At 32.7% G+C, this 16,952-nt stretch overlaps 1 protein-coding gene across 1 annotated transcript in view; it reads right to left on the bottom strand.

Moving 5' to 3' along the window:
* The window catches only part of RAP1GDS1 (Rap1 GTPase-GDP dissociation stimulator 1), a 157,864-nt gene that overhangs the window by 87,122 nt on the left and 53,790 nt on the right, over positions 1–16,952 (bottom strand). The window contains exons 3-4 of the mRNA XM_065877115.1: positions 13,140–13,262; positions 10,249–10,374 (exon numbers count right to left, since the gene is read on the bottom strand). Coding sequence (XP_065733187.1) covers positions 10,249–10,374; positions 13,140–13,262 — 249 coding nt within the window. The remainder of the gene's footprint in view (positions 1–10,248; positions 10,375–13,139; positions 13,263–16,952) is intronic.

Raw genomic sequence — 16,952 nt, 5'->3', positions numbered from 1 at the left:
AGCAAGCTGCAGTTTCACTCACACCTGATGCTGATGAAATGCAAGTTCGCATCTTTGAAAGTTTGCAGCTTGAAGGTTCATATGTAGGGGACTTACTGTATCAGCAAAAGACTGAATATCTGTATTTTATAAACAAATTATTAATTAAACTCAGTTATTTCATAAAATTACCTTAAATGACTTCTGAACAGCATTCAGGCAACAATGTAAATAATTTACTGCTCCAATTTATTAGTCTAATTGCTCAAGATCAAAATTAAATTTTATTCCAACTATTTTAAATGAGACGCTTTTGGATCAAACTATTTCATACTTTAAAAAAAACTACCCTAGACGATGTATATGTATTTGCATGTGTGCTCACGTGTGTATGTAGTAATGATTTAGAATTTAACTTAAACTGATAACAGCACAGTTTCTCAAAAGGTACGTTATTCCACTCAGCAAGAAGAAAGTGAATTATTCTTTAAATAGTATTTATCTTTTATATTCCTTCCCAACCAAGGGAAAGACTCCCGACACGCTGTAGGGATAACTTTGATTAAAAATAGAGAAAGTTTTCAGTACTTTAGCTTGGTTACAAAGAAGAAAAATAGAAAAATTAAAACAGAACACAATTAAGAGCAGAGGATACTATGTATTGACAGGGTTTCAATAAGCAGACTAGACATTTTATGTTTAATGTGTCTATACATAAACTTTATCTTTAACAGGTGAAATTAGGATAGTAAAGGTCTGGGAAAAAAACAGATTTCAACAGCAAAAACAAACAAAAAATCTTACTTTTGCAGAGCTTCATAATTAGACTTTCCCTACCCTTTTTAAGACTTTCCCTACCCTTTTTAAATCAGGAAAGGGAAATTCCAAATGCCATTTAGGCTTTGACTCAGAGGAGAGGAGAGAATCTGGTATCCAAGGAACACACACAAAAAATTTAATTTGGCAACCATATATGACTTCTTATTGAGTTCAAAAAAAGAAAAAATCATCTAATACTTTTGCCATGTACAATGCTCCCTCACATGTTGTCTCTACTTTCCTATCTATTAAAATTGATCACAACTACCTGTAAACTATTAGTCCATCTCTTTAACAAGGCATTAGCTTTTTTATAACATGGTACATGGGAACTAATCAAGTACTGGAAAAAAGCAGCTAAATATATAATGTGTTCTTTGCCATACAAGTTTTATGAAGGTAAAAATTTATAGACTGTTAGATTTTTAAATACCATTTTAATAAACAAAAGGCATTTGAATGTAATATGAAGCACAAAAATGGAAAAATCATAGTTCCTCAAAGTATAAACTATCTGAAGGGTTACTAAATATTTAACATTGCTTAAACCTAGTACAGTACTTTGCAAGAACCAACCAAATTAATGACAATCAATCCAATCTCACTTCAAAATTCAATTTCATTCTCTCTGCCCCAGTCAGTATTTACTGTATCATACCTGGGTCTACTATAATGGCTTTTTGATATCTCTACCTCACTTCTCCTCTCCTTCCAATACAAATTGAACCCTTCTATGGAACTGAAAATACCAATTTCAAGTTTTCTTCCAGTGGCTCTTTCCTGTCCACACATTCCAGCACAAAAACAACTCCTTAGCCTACATACATTGTAAGTGCACAACACAAATCGATAAATGAATGCAAAATCAAGATCTCTACCTACAGTAAACCTTCACTACCATCTGGTTACCTAAAAATCATATCCTTATGACTGCTTATAATCTGCCTCACAGCCCCAACTCTGATCCCTTCCCCACACCAAAGCTTCTTACTGTCACTTTGCAACTGACTTCTATTTAATAATGAGCTTGACTTGTACTTTACTGGGAAGATGGAGGCCATGCCAGAAGCACTCTTTTGACTGCTCTCTGTACTACTGTAAATTGTTTTTTTATAGTTTCACCTATGTTGTTATTTTTCTCTAAGGAAGAATGTCCCTTCCCATTCTAACACCAAAGATTTCATTTCTTCTTTTTTCATCTATGACCTTTGCCCATCAATCATTTACTCCAGGAAATTTACTCTGTCCTTGTCCGTATGGTCCTAGCCCAACAAATAAGTTCCTGTTTCTACTACTCTAATTACTCTCACAATGCTGCCCTTCCCACAAACCGCTTCTGTCTCTTCTTTTCTCATTCAATTTCTAGAAAGTTAATACCCTCTTTTCATTTCCTCATTACTCACCATAGCCCTTGAAATTCTATTTCTTTCTCCACAAGACTCGACTTAGAGATTTTTTTAAAACATGAATGTCTGTTAACCAAATGACAAAATTCAGTATTTTTCTTGGCAGTATCTGACAGTGTTTATCACCCAACTCTCTGGAATCCATGACAAGAAAATCGTTTTCCTCGAATCTTTCAGTGCTTCTTCATAAGCTCCTTCCTTTCTTCTATACTCAAAATGTGGCTGTTTTCCTCACGCTTTCCTTTAAACATTTCTTCTATTCCCATGGGTCAACCATCACTTTTAAGTGCGTGAATCTCAAAGCTCTGTCACCTGAATGTGACAACAGCACCTCAAATTCAACATGCCTCCAAACATATCCACCTGGTTGAGATCTATTTCTGTTGTTGATATTATCCAGATTTGAATTTTGGACTCATGGACTCCTTTCTCTTACCTGATACTTTCTTGGATTCTTATACACACACACACACACACACACACACACACACACACCCTCTCTTCCTTTCTATTCTCTCTTTTATTCTTCAAGCTTGAAAAGAAACAATAACCTTCTAACTGGTTATTTTTCATCTAGTCCACTGTCCAATGATTTTTAAGTATGAATGTGTATTAGAATCATCTAGGGTGTGGCCAAGAAAATGTATTTTGAAAAAGTCCGCTAAGTGTTTCAGATACATACTTCTTGTTAAGGGCAACTGCCTATCTTATAATGTACATCTCTTTCAAATTAACTTTTTCTATGGGATCGATCTGCACATTTAACTCTTGATCAAATACCTCCAATGACTCCCCACTGTACTAGCCCTTCTCCAATATGGGTTCCAGACATATCTCTCTACTATATTATCTACCTTTTAAAATGCGTTTCTGTGCTCCTGAATAATCTCCTAATCCCTTCTCCACATGTCAGATACTCTGCAGATTGACTGCTTCCTCCTCTATTAACACCACTGGGAGGGCTCAAACACAAATGAGCTCCCTCCTAGATCTCTATTGTGTATCCTCTTACAGCACCATCATTGTGTCCTATTTTACTCACACGTTTCATTACCTTGAATGCACTATTAACTCGTTAAACACAGGAGACACACTTGAACAATTAAACAGAAGTGATTACCAGCAAAACCATTTTCCCCCCTCACACTATTTGCGTTGGTTTTTCCAGAACAAAGGTAAATTATAAACTACTTACAGGCTGATCCTGACTCACCAGAAATCTCACCTGAAGTAGAGGCTTGTGGCCCAACACAGAAATTCTCCCGAGACTAGGAGTGCTAATGCCTAATCTATCCCTACAGGATGCATAGAAGGCAGAACCTACTGATTACCTGTTCTGATCAAGGTCCCAAAAGTATGAACTGTCTCTCCCTAAATTTTATTTTAGGGCTGTCAATTTTTTTGGTTGATTTTTTTCCCTTAAAGTCAAATTTGGAGGGAGAAAAAATTAGAGGCAATTTTGTCCTCCACTTTCATTATATAAATCAAATAAAAAGAAAATTATTGTTGTAGGTCATACTTTAAATGTTTATATGTACGTGTATATGTATATAAGTTTGTAATTATGTTATATACATTTCTTCTTCCCACTCCCTCAAGTAGGGCTGATAGAAACAAGGTCATTTCCCACAGATTATATGTATGCCTCTTAGAAATGTGGAGGTTTTTAAAGGTTTAATTTTGAAATAATTAGAGACTCACAGAAAGTTGCAAAAAAAAAAAAAATTAGCACAGACAGGTCCTATGTACCCTCCAACCAGCTTGCTCCAAGGGTAATATTTACATAACTCTAATACAATATACCAACCAGGAAAGTGACAATCTATGGACCTTGTTTAGATTTCATCAGTTTTTATATGCATTTGCATATGTGTGTGGGCATGTATGGTTCAAAGCAGTTTTATCATGTGTATAGATTCATGTAACTGTGGTAGTTTTAAATATTCACTATCGTGTAAATCAAATTTTATCAAATCGGTAACAGGCTTAAAAATAAAACGTAATTATATTTTTTGGTCTCAGAAAATAGAACTTGGATACATTACACAACACAGAAATTGAGCAGGTATAACGAATGCAAAGTAGAACTGTATTTTGGTTTAAAATAAACTAGGAAATATATTCAAAACTTCTTGAAAATTTTAAGTTGTATGCTTGAATCAAGTTCAACTACCAAAAAACAACACATTTGGGCTATATTGTCCAAATAGAACTACGTTTGCTAAAGTACTCCGTATTATTTCTTGGATTCTGTTAAAGATGTGGTATAAGAAACAATCATATGAAGACTATTTGAGCAATTTTTTAGAACCATTATTGAAGATACTGTCTAATGCAAACCAATATCTTTTGCAGATTTTAAGAGGAATGTATACAGAATCATCTAAGAAGCTAATGAGATCCTGATGATAAATCTCGTCTAGAATTTGTCTCAACAGTTTTTTGTTTAACTGAAGAGCTAGAAAATTTCTCCTTAGCATAAAATAAAAATTACATAGCATATCAAGTTTTTCACCTTGGCAACTGAGATGCTCAAATTAAATTAGTGCTCATTATGGTAAGTATATTATCCCTGACTCTTACTAGATTTATCTTTGCCTCTCCTTATTTGGATTCTGTCCTTTATACTTAAAAAAAATATATCCTGAGTACATTAGTGTATGCATTGCATTATGTCACAGCCTACTTTTTAGAAACAATAATGTTATAGAATGAATGTTTGTGTCTCCCTAAAATTCATATGTTTATATTCTAACCCCTGATGTTATGACATTAGAAGGTAATTAGGTCATGCAGGTAGAACCCTCAATGAAGAGACAGGAGAGCTTGCTTCCTCTAGCTCTCCTCTCTCTGTGAAGATACAATAAGGCGGCTGTGGGCTAACAAGGAGTGTCCTCACCAGATACTGAATCTACTACTGCTTTGATCTGGGGTGGATTTCCCAGCTCCAAAACTGTGAGAAATAAATGTTGGCTGTTTAAGCCACTCAGTCTATGGTATTTTAATATAGCAGCCCAAACTGAGTAAGACAAATGATCATACATAAATGCTACGTATTTCCTTTGCCTAGCAGTTCATAATTTATATTGTACATCTATATATAAACCTTATTTAATCCATACAACAGTCCACTTTTCCAATGAGGGAACTAAAATTCAGAAAGATTAAATGATAACTTAGTAAATGGTAGATCTGGAAATCTTATCAATCTGTAATTTTGCCTTCCAGAGAGCTTACTAAAATTTTACTTATTTATAATTTTATTAATTTAAAAATAAACTATATTTTATAAGCAATGTACCATTTGCTTAATTTCTAAAAAATGGCTCCAAATACTACTCCCATCACCCATTTATTTTCATTCTGATCAAAAACCACATATTTAGTGTGTACTCTGTAATTGTCCATAAGTTGTGTTCCTTTGTGCATTTTATTTTCTCCACCATATTAAAAGCTCTTTAATGGCAGGAACCTTTTATAGAGCTTATGATAGGGTTACAAAACAACATCTATTTCCAACTACTATATATGTAGGAAATCTTTACAAGAGAGGATTTTCATGTGATAATAGCCATATTTACTGTCTCTAAAAGCAGTTGCATACAGTTGTTTATTCTTATATACATGATGTACTCTGATAATAAATTTATTAAAAATTACAACAGATTGATTAGTAAAAGCTGAAGAATCTTCTTTTTATACTTATTGGTTGATAATTCTATTCTACTCTAAAATTGAATACTAAAAGAAGGAGGACAAATCTATACACCTGCAAACTCTTTAATAACATAATCAAACACTTAACCTAATTTATATCACTGAAACAAACATTTTAAATGTAAGATATAAATAGTTCTGTGTTTAATATAACTGCTGCAAACATATTCTGACTACTTAGGCAATTTCAAAGCATGTCTGTATTATTCTTATCTAACCAACTTACATTATGAAATATTACAGAATTATTGCTAATTCTTTTTCAGTGTTTGCAGTCAGAATAATAAATTTTTTCTTCATCCCTTACATTAAAAATAGTGTAGCACAGTTAGAATCACTAATATATAAATAGGTCCATGCATGTACTTGGGCATCCTTTCATTTTTACACTTCTTGAAGTCATTGAAATAAACGATATTTAGTTTACCTCATAAACAGTGGCTTTGGCAAGCCTGATTACCACCTCATTTTGGCAGATTTATTTCTTCATCAGTGAGCAAGAATTCAATTTCTTTATATCATGTAAGACAGCATGTCATACAAGCTTCTTAAGTGCACATCTTTCTAATAATAGGACTAATTACATAATCAAAAGCACTAATTTCATTTCTGTAAAGAGGTATATTTGTTTAATTTTAATTAATTTGAATTCTATATTATTATTTCTCTGGTATACAAAAAGGCACAAATATTTAATTTCATGCAATCATGTTCTTTTAGCCTCTACTAAATGACTTTTGACCAGTATTTCTGATATCAATCATTTCCTGACCTCAAGCAGTACCATCTACAAACAGAGAAAGCTCAGTCTCCAGTCACCAATTTATCCCTATGAATTATAAACATGCGGGGGGGGGGGGGAATTTAACATGAAGCTCTTTGATACTATAAGACCATTTAATTATATAAGCAATTTTAAATGTGCACAGTTATATAAACAAAACTAATCATTAAAAGAAGAGAATACCACAAAAATGGCCAGGTAATGAGAAAAAGGGGCTCATTTTTTTCCATATCACCTTTGAGAGAAATGTGTAATTAAACAGGCCAAATGTATGCACTGCTGAGATGTAATACTACGTTATCTAAAATCATATCCCCTAGCATATCCCATCACAGCTTTGCTGACTTCTTTCCAAATTGAAATATAATTTTTCTCTCTTCTTTGATCTAAAAGATGTCAAACTTCTTATAAAAAGAATTATTTTGGAGAAGTTAAAGGGCAAAGAGTTAAAACGTTGCTTATATCAGAAGTCTGGATACTTCGAAAGAGAAATCCATAAATGCCTTGGCAGCTCTCTGGAAGCACAGAAAAAAGACCAGGCATTTTAAATGAAAAATGTTCCCACTCGCTGATGCTTTCATCTCTATATGCAAGAGAGAGACTGGGTGGGATTCAAAAAGTTCATCAGCAACAAAGCCTCATCCTGTCCCATTTAGCAGTTATATCAGTCTATTACCTGATGTTAGGATATATAAGACAGTTTCCTTCCATTAGGAAGAGTTCCCTAAAATGGGCACTGTCAAAGCTGGGAAATCTGAAATCTGACCTACTTTTTTCAAAAGATTTCCATGAATTTCGTGGTAAGTGTAATTCTTTCTACAGTTAGAGCTCTCCTTTCAAAAAGAACTGTTAACTGACATATGCTGGCAAATTGCCTTACGTTTTAAGTATCAAAATAAAAATCTATAAAATATGCACAAATTTCTCACATTTTTATCTCTAATACTGAATTCCCCTGCTACTTTATGTATACGTTGATTTTACTATCTGTTGTAAGCCCAATAAAATTCTGAATAAACCCACACTAAAAAATTATTCATTTGGAATACATTTATAAAACAAGAATAAACTGATTAGTCCTATGGGTAAGTTTGATAAAATACAAACGTGAATTTTAAAAAACATGTTATCTGTAAGAAGAAGATTCCTTGTATGTACAAGGCTGTCATTTATAGTTTTCTATTCTCCGTTTAGGAATGAAGCATTACATTCTTAAGAGGGAAGAAGGTTAATTAATTAAAATAGAAGTTATTCAATACTTTTTAAAGAGAGAAATCTAATTTCTGGGTTCTTTCAAACTCCTGCTTGTCATAATATGTCACTGCATTTCAAGTAAATTAAAAAATCAACCACACAGCATCACATTTATAGACTTTGATATCATTCTTGTAATTAAAATAAAGGTGCTGTACTCTTCCTACAACTATTCTGGAGAAATCACTCATAAACTGACATAGATTTAATTTCAAATAAAAGGATAAGAAAGCATACAGTATTATGGAAATTATATGCTTAAGACAGCATGGCACAATGAACACATTTTTACCACATGATTTACAGTAATAAATCACTTCTTATATTTATTCATTTTTAAGATTACTAACTTCATTTTACTTAAACAAGGTTTAAATGTATAAAAAGTCTGTATTCGGTATGCTTAATTTTCTATTTAACTATAATTTTCATTGAATTGAATGAGAATAAAGTGGTTATAAATATTCACAAATAAATGAAACAAAAAATTAACTTCATAGCCTAAAGCATATCCACAGACTTTATACTGTATACCTCATAAGAACAGAGTAAATGGATATGATAAACAGCATAATAATGGACTTCAGTTTCATCAAAATGATACTTATTAACTAGACATTTATTACACTAACTTCAAGGTTCTTTAGCATATACAGGAAATAAAACTACTCTGTGCCCATAAAAATCATAGCAAGATGAGACAATAGATCACTATGGGTATTTCTTCCATTGTGCCAATATTAAGTGAAACTCTAGGACAAAAGTACTCAAAACAGGTAATTCCTATGATGTTCAAACAATGCATAATTCAAGAATATCTAAACTGAACAAAGATTAAAGAATACTTTTGATAGCCTTAAATTCTAGTAATAAACACAGAAGATAAAAATAAAAAGAGTAATGATTATACTCTCCAAATACTTGCCATCAATCTTTGCCTATTACTCTACAGGGGTCTATTAAATATATATTGTTAAAATTAATCATATAAAATACACATTCATTCTTGAAAGCTAACGTTAGAAGCTATAGTGTTTAATAAAAATCCTAAATATGAAAATGCAAGTTAGAAGCTATAGTGTTTAATAAAAATCCTAAATATGAAAATGCAAGTTATAAACATAGAGCACTAGGATTTTATAAACAAAGCTAATACCCTAGGATAGTAAGAATTGGAATGAAGGCACGGATAGGTAAATTTATAAGCAGCATTAGGGACTGAAATTCTCCAATTAAAATTCACATTAAAAGACATCCCGTGTCCTCAGATATAATATATAATATTCCAGAAAAAGGAAAGAATAAATGAGGCTAGTCTTACCACCACTGCTACAGAGAAGTTATAACTGAAAGCTGTAGTTTCAATCTTTTTTTCTGCTTCTTTCTTTTATTATAAATAAATATGTTTATGACTTTATTTTGTCTGGCTTATATGCACAAATCACTTTTTGAAACACTGTGTATTTTAAGAGCTATCTATGATTTTTGTACATAAACTCAATGGGGAAAATAAACAATAAAAGTTATCCTAGTTGTATAAATAGAACTAAATTCTTAGGAGACTTTAAAGGTGAATGTTAAAAAATGTGTTTTTGTCTCAGAAATCTAAGGAAAATCAGGATAAGCCTAATTAAACTGAATATACTCAAGATTTTTTTCTGTATTTTGTTTGCATATACGTGGGAAGGAAAAGTAGAAAATGTAAAAATTTTCCAATATCTATACCCATACCCAAGTTCTTGCTTTCTCTTTGCCTAGTAAAACAGTATATTATATAAAGTGGTGAGGATGACAATGACGTTATGACAAATAGGAATGGAATCAATGCAAGATGCAATAGGCCAATCTAGCTCTTGAGAAGATAATGGTTTTTATGAATGGCTTTACTGAATTGCAAGTAATTAAAAATGTATTTGGACAGACTTAGAAACTAAAAAATGTGTTCAGAAGTATTCTCATGCAGAGATGGTACTTCAATAAAACCTAATTGAAAAGATATATTTTTTTCCTAAAATTAAAAGCTCCAATTCTTAGAAAATGACTTATTTTCCTCTGAAAATACCATTTGTGATATGAGAAAAAGAATTCATTTCAGATAAGTCTTAGATAAAAGAATACTATGGCCCGAATTTCCATCGATTCAGCTACATAAGCAGAGCTAAGTCATACTGGCTCACATTAATGTCTTAGCCTAGAAAAGACAGTGCTAACACTAAAAGCAGAATTATTATGAAAATCGTAATTCTTAAACAAAATTTATAAGTGTACCATTGCTATTTCAACACTTACGGCTATCGTAACATATGTTTCCTAGAGCCCTGCCAGTTTGAAGCAGCACTTCCTGGTCTTTGCTATTTAGCAGCTGCACCAGTGGTGAAATTAATCCTGCATCCACACATGGAATTCGCATAAATTCTGAAAAGAAGAACATATTTAATTAAAAATATAAAGATTCTCAATTACATAAAAAACCTCCCTTAATAAAATAAATATCTAATATGAAAATGTTTAAGATGGCTTACTATCTGAAGAGTACATTTCTGTCTAAAAGTATCATTACAACCCTACTAAATACTTCATGAAGTAAGTACACAAAAATGAGTGGCGTCATATTTTTCTTTGCTGATAGTCTCTAACATAAACCAAAAGAATTTTTCATTAACTTTTATTATACCTAATTTATCATTATCTTCTTATACCTGGATGTTATAAGAGGAGGAGGGGGGAGGGGGGAGGAGTTGGAGGAGGGGAATAGATGTAAAGGTTTTGTTTGCTTTCACACATTTTCAACTTCAGTTATCAGCACTGTAGACACATAACAGTACCTAGTTTCAGAAATTTGCTGTTGTTGTTGTTATTATTATTATTAGACACTGAGAGTACAATTCTAAAAAGGAAGAAATATTCACAGATACTTCCTCTTTTACTTACTTTTCCTTTGCCTCAAATCCATCTTAAATCTGTTATATAGGGGAACACTTTATCTAAAAGATATCAAAATCTTTTACTGCAATTTATGGTCATAGCTATGCTCCCACGTTAAACTTGCCCCTGGGACTTCTTACTAATACTCTGGATTTTGAACATCAGCACATAGTCAGGTACGCTAATTTTTAGAGAGTTCCTTTTGTATGTACAAATTTAACCATAATTATATTTTATAATTAATCCAAATCTAACAAGTATATGCTAACACTTCTCTTCTATTATTATATAACGTGCACAGCAGAGTGACGATGAACAGATCAACTTCCAATTTCTTTTTTTCTCTGGTTCACACAATCTTCTTTCATTGTCAAGTTTCTAACCAGAAGAAATATAAGGCCAGTTAATATCTCTGTTGGGTCATGTTGCATTTCTGAAGATATTTATTTAAAAAGAAAGACTCTAATCCACTTTCTCAGCCAGTCACTTAAAAAAAAAAAACAATGTGACGATTAAGCAGTAAACAACCATTTAAATGGATCTCATTTATTTTAACCAGTAGGGATTAGTGGCATGCCCTTAACAAGCCTCTGATTAAAAGGATAAACGCTATAAATTATGTCTTTAAAACATAGCTGTCATCTACACTAGAGTGTAGTTGTCATACTAGACAACTACACTCGAGTTGTCATACACTAGAGTGTAACTAGAAGCAACCTCTAGCAGCAGAGGTATCATGCAACTGTGACCAAGTATTATGAGGATTGATACTATTAAGTAATAAGATCATATAGGAATGGCAAGCCATTTCAAAAAAAAATCTATTCAAAATTTCTCAATCTATGTTATGTGTGTGTGCTCATTCTTAAGAAAAAAAGTTTTAAGATAAAAATTGATTTCTGGAAACTATACTGTGTTTCTAATGAAGTTAAAAATAAATTACTTGATCTTAAAAATCAAGCTGCTTTGCATCTAAGAAGATTTAGATAGTGGTTGCTCTAAGTTAACAAACAATATCTGAAGGGGTTTCATTTTCAAACCAGATCTGCTTCAGGAGTTCTTTGTTGTCCCAAGGTGATCCCTATCTATTCAGAGCAGTTCAAATCTTCTTGAAGTACACTAAATACTCCAGACCACTAGGAATCTCTGAGCATTTATGACCAGCTCAACTCCAAAGCACAGCATAATGATTATAAATTACAATAGCTTAGATGTACATACAAACAATAGATGGTCAGTTTTTATTAACAACCAAAAAATGATTTACCAATATTGGAACTTGGAAAGATATTTTGAGCACCTCTAAACAAATGAAAAAATTTCATGGCAATTCTTTTTGGTAACACACATATGAACAAGTTGTTTTACTGGGCTAAAAACATACTTTACAATGCCACCTGCCACAGTGATTACACAATGTATAAAATTGTGTAAAACTGAAGCCAGAATTTTAAAGTTTCTTTTTTTAAACTATAATATATGCAACTTACTAAAATAAAAGAACTAAAAATAATATCAAACTTTGACAAACTGAGGCATACTAATGGTATTACATTTAGCATGGCCTCCCCTTTTGCTTAAAAACTGCTTTAAGAAGTCAGTGCTTTTCTCAAATTGACTAAACTAAAATCATACACAAATATTTCTGCTACAAAATAATTCTTCCAAAGAATCCCCTCTCACTGGATATAAACCATATATAATGGGATGGCTGTTTTATAATCTATGCTTTGCTGTCATTACATGGAAACCTAAGAAATAAATGTTTCTCATGAAGATGAATTCAGAAACCAGTATGTATTCCGACTACACTGTTGCAGTCAAGTGCCAACGTCAGTAGGTCAGACTAAAAAAAAAAAAAAACAGTGAGTTTATCTGGATATAACACAAACCAACGTATACATTGAAAAAGGGTAAGCTCTCCTGTGACAATGAAGACGAATGACTCAGTGGCAGCTCAAGAATCCTGTAACCAAAGCAATAAATGATACAGGTACAGGACTAGCAGTGCTGTTCTTTAATTCTACTCTGAAGGAATGGAATAGCAAATGGGAAACGTACGAATAGAATGACTATAATGATAGTCATTTTAAACAACATTTCATTACATGAAAAAAGTCAAAGAAAAGAAAAATAGAAAGAAAGTAAAAAGGTCTAATCTACAAAATTAAAACATAAATTAATAAAACATACTGACAGGTAGGGTGTAAAACTGAAGATGTTCCCAGCAGAAAAGTTCTTGAGGAAAACCTCACCATTTTTGGCTATTTCTGCTATGATGTTAGCTACTTTGGCTGTGCAGGAAGACTGTGGAACCAACAGACTTGCAAACAGTTGAAGTATTCCACTTCCTTGGATTTTTTCACTTGTTTCCATATCTGAAAGAGATACATACAAAGAGCTTCAGTGAACATCTTCAACACTAACACTGACAACTTCATCTACAATAAAATCTTTAAGAATTTTCACCATCCATAATAGAAACAGTTCATTATATATTAAAATGTGTATATTTATATAAAATTACCTTCAGTTCCACAAGCTGCTTTTATGTTCAGTTTTTATCTATGCAAAACACTTTCTAATACAATCTTTTCTAAATCTACAGATTATAAAGGAATCCTTTCTGAATATACCATTTGCATACCAAATTTACTTCTCAATGTTATTTCCAACACTGTCTATTCAGAGTAGGAATGCTTTACTTTCTACTTCCCTTCTGAATTCTCTAAGAGTGTGTTATTAATACATGTGAATTCTATGATTACCTATAATGCTACAGCAATTAAAAAAAAATAAGTGGCAACTAAATGTGCAAAAAACTCACCTCATATCATTTTATATGGAGTGATAGAAAAGACTATTCAGTTCCATATGATTACTATGTTTCTCACACAACTTATTCAAACCACCACTAATGAGAAAGGGAAATAGTCAACAGCAGTAAGGCCACGGTATTTAGAACTCTATATGGTGATATAGAAATTCAAGAAGACCTACTTCTTTCCTTTTCTTTCCATCTTTGTTAAAATACAAATAAAAAGCCTTTGTATGAAATCAAGCCGCTTCATGTAAAAAGCATGACCTATTAAAATAAAAAACAGGAACACCTGGAATGATGATGGAAATAAAGACAAGCTCAAGGAAACAAAATTTAAAATTACTATTTGGCTCTTAACAATGAAGAGGAATGGCACTGTTTAAAAACAGGGAGCTATAAGGTTCATTAAGACATTCTATTTAAATTTATTTCTATGTGTAGCTCCTCTATATCCTTTACATCCTTTGGTTACACAAACAAACAAGAGAACTCTAAAGATTTCTTGTTAAGTAAATGGCAGAGAGTAGGAAATCATTTTTAATAATTTCAGAAAGTCTACAAAAAATTATCTATTTCTTTAGAGTAAGCGCTGATTTGTTTAGCTCAGTGTTTTTCAAACTGTGGGTCCCAATCCATTAAGAACCCTGAAATCAATCTGGTGAGCAAGGACCAGCAATTTCTTAAAAAGAGAAATAGAATCAACAATATCCACAACAACAACAAAAGAACAGAAAAACAATTTTTTTGCAGACAGTAAGGTAAAACACTGAGTGAAACACACGCACATGTAACTGTATGTGTATGCTTACTGAATGTAAAATGTACCACTAATCGTAGATTCTGGTCAGAAAGTTAAAAGGCAATGTTCTGTGTAACCCAAGACTAGCCAGGATTCTGGGTTAAAGAGGTATAACACTCTTAACATTATCAGGAGAAGCTGGAATTGTTGAATGGCTAAAGCAATAGAAAATTATATGGAAAATTATTTATAAATTTGTAAAAATTGAAAATTGTAAAAGTTCCATGGATTTGTTATCTTAAAAACATTTCTTTGCAATTACTGTAGTTACTTGGGTATATGTGCATGTTTATAAATGACATTAGTACAAAAGATCAAGTAATCAAAATTAGTCAATGTTGAAACTCCATCCATGCATTTCCTTTTCCATAAGCCTAGTACACTTTAATACAGCTAATACTATTTTGGTTTTCTTACATTTTATGTACTGTAATAAAAAAGGGTATTTTGGAGATACTTTAAAACAGCGCTTTTTATTAGGTGAAGAAACAGAAGCCCAGAAAGATAAAGTAAACTTGTCTAAAGTCACCAATAATCATAGAGCATGAAGAGCAAATTCAGATTCTACTACACCAACAATTCAACATGTGTATCACCTGGCAACCACTGGTGTTATTTTTTAGAACAGAAAACTTACTTAAGCATACGTAAATGAAATTTGTCTTTTTGTACGCTGCTACTCACTGGTTTCTCACAATTCAGATTATTACAAATGTAAAGTACACATGATAGAACATAAACACAGGAGCTGTCCTTTCAGCAAGCGCATTTATAAAATATAATGTGGCTTTTCACTTTTACTTTGTGTCTTGGATTAAAAAATAAGTTTTTAAGGTACCACCTGAAAATCCGACACCAAGTTTCTGTTAATTATTATTATCATTATTATTCTTTCTAGCAAGAAGCCAAAAGAACTGAACTCAGTTTGCCATGTTAAAATTCTTCCTTTTCTGACCACTGCTACAACGGTAGGACACTGGGGTTGACTGCCCCAGGGGTCTTGTCCCACCATCTGCTGGTGCTAGGATGATAGCAAGAATCTGGCATGAGGAATGAATCATGATTAGATGTGAAGCTGAGGCATTTGTGTGTGTGGAGGCGAGCAGTTAACTGCAAATCACCCAGGCACATCTCACTTTAACTATAACTAAAAAAAATGGCTTAACATCAGAGCTGAATGTCAGGGGCACGGGGAAAAAAAGAAAACAAAGCAATACAAAACTCTTGCACTCCGATGAGTTTCCATGGATTACAATCCAGGGAGCTGGGAAAACAGTTATAATAAGATGAATCAAGATTTGGGAATAGTATTTTTTTAATACTACTGTCAGAGAAATAAAAGGGAAAGTATAATCTGGTTTTTCATATAAATCTGATTTACAATTTAGAAAAATCAAAAAGGAATTCTATTTACTTGCTAGCATGTGGATTTATATATAGTTTTAGAACTTAAATTAAACAGCTGGGAATTATCTTCTTTCGTTTGTCATAAAAACATAAAGGGCCAAATACTGCTTATCATTAAAATGCCACTATCCAATAAACAATTACAAAATTTCAGCCTCATTTCATATATGCTTTCTACACTGGCATTCTACTGCATCTCACAATGTGTATCTGTGAGCTAAACATGTTCACAGATATCTGTGAGCACCGCTGAAATGATTTTAAGAGAGCATTAAGAAGGCGTCAGTGGTGGTGTTTGCAGGTCTAAATGAATGACTGCTTGTAAAAAGAAATCATGTGTTGTGATCAGGAGTCCTAAAAAAAAAAAAAAGGCAGACTTTTCATTATCTTTAGCCACACTACTACTGACATTGGAACTATACCCATTTTAAATATTTGCAGGAATCAATTTCCACTTCTTTCTCCCCCTTCACATTTAGGTGCAGTCATAAAAGCGTTTGAGTATGCCTACAAATTACAGGCAGCTGGCAGTCCTTGAATTTTGAAGGACCCATACATGAAGGGCAGTTGCTACTCTAAAATAATATCTGTGGAGCTACGGCAGGAGTCATATCCAATAGAGTAGCCCTTGCAGTTCTGCAAGCACTCATTCTGTCTCTGCAGTCCTATGTCCACACCCCACCTGACCTCCTGGTGGCAAGGAGCAGCTTCGTTATGAAACTGCCAGTGACAGAAAGAAAAAGAAAACTGGGCAATTGGGTCAGAGAAACTTGAAAGAAGAGTAAATCAAGAAGCTGTGCTACAATGCTATAGGGAGAGGAGAAGTTAAAGCACAACTCATAGAATTTCTCAAGACCAATAACCCAGGAGAAGACAGAGAATGGGTGGAATAGGAATGGGAATTTAAGATATGGCTCGAAAAATGCTAAAGTTCCCAACAAAGCTGCCAAGTAAATACATTAAAATAATTGGCTTTACAGTTAAATATCAAGAGCAGGTTTTCAGGTATGCTACTCTAAGCTGAATTTATGATGTTATGTT

Source organism: Phocoena phocoena, chromosome 5 (assembly GCF_963924675.1).
Source record: "Phocoena phocoena chromosome 5, mPhoPho1.1, whole genome shotgun sequence".
Classification (NCBI taxonomy): Eukaryota; Metazoa; Chordata; class Mammalia; order Artiodactyla; family Phocoenidae; genus Phocoena; species Phocoena phocoena.
The sequence above is the reverse complement of the archived record's forward strand: the minus strand, read 5'-3'. Positions and strand labels throughout refer to the sequence as shown.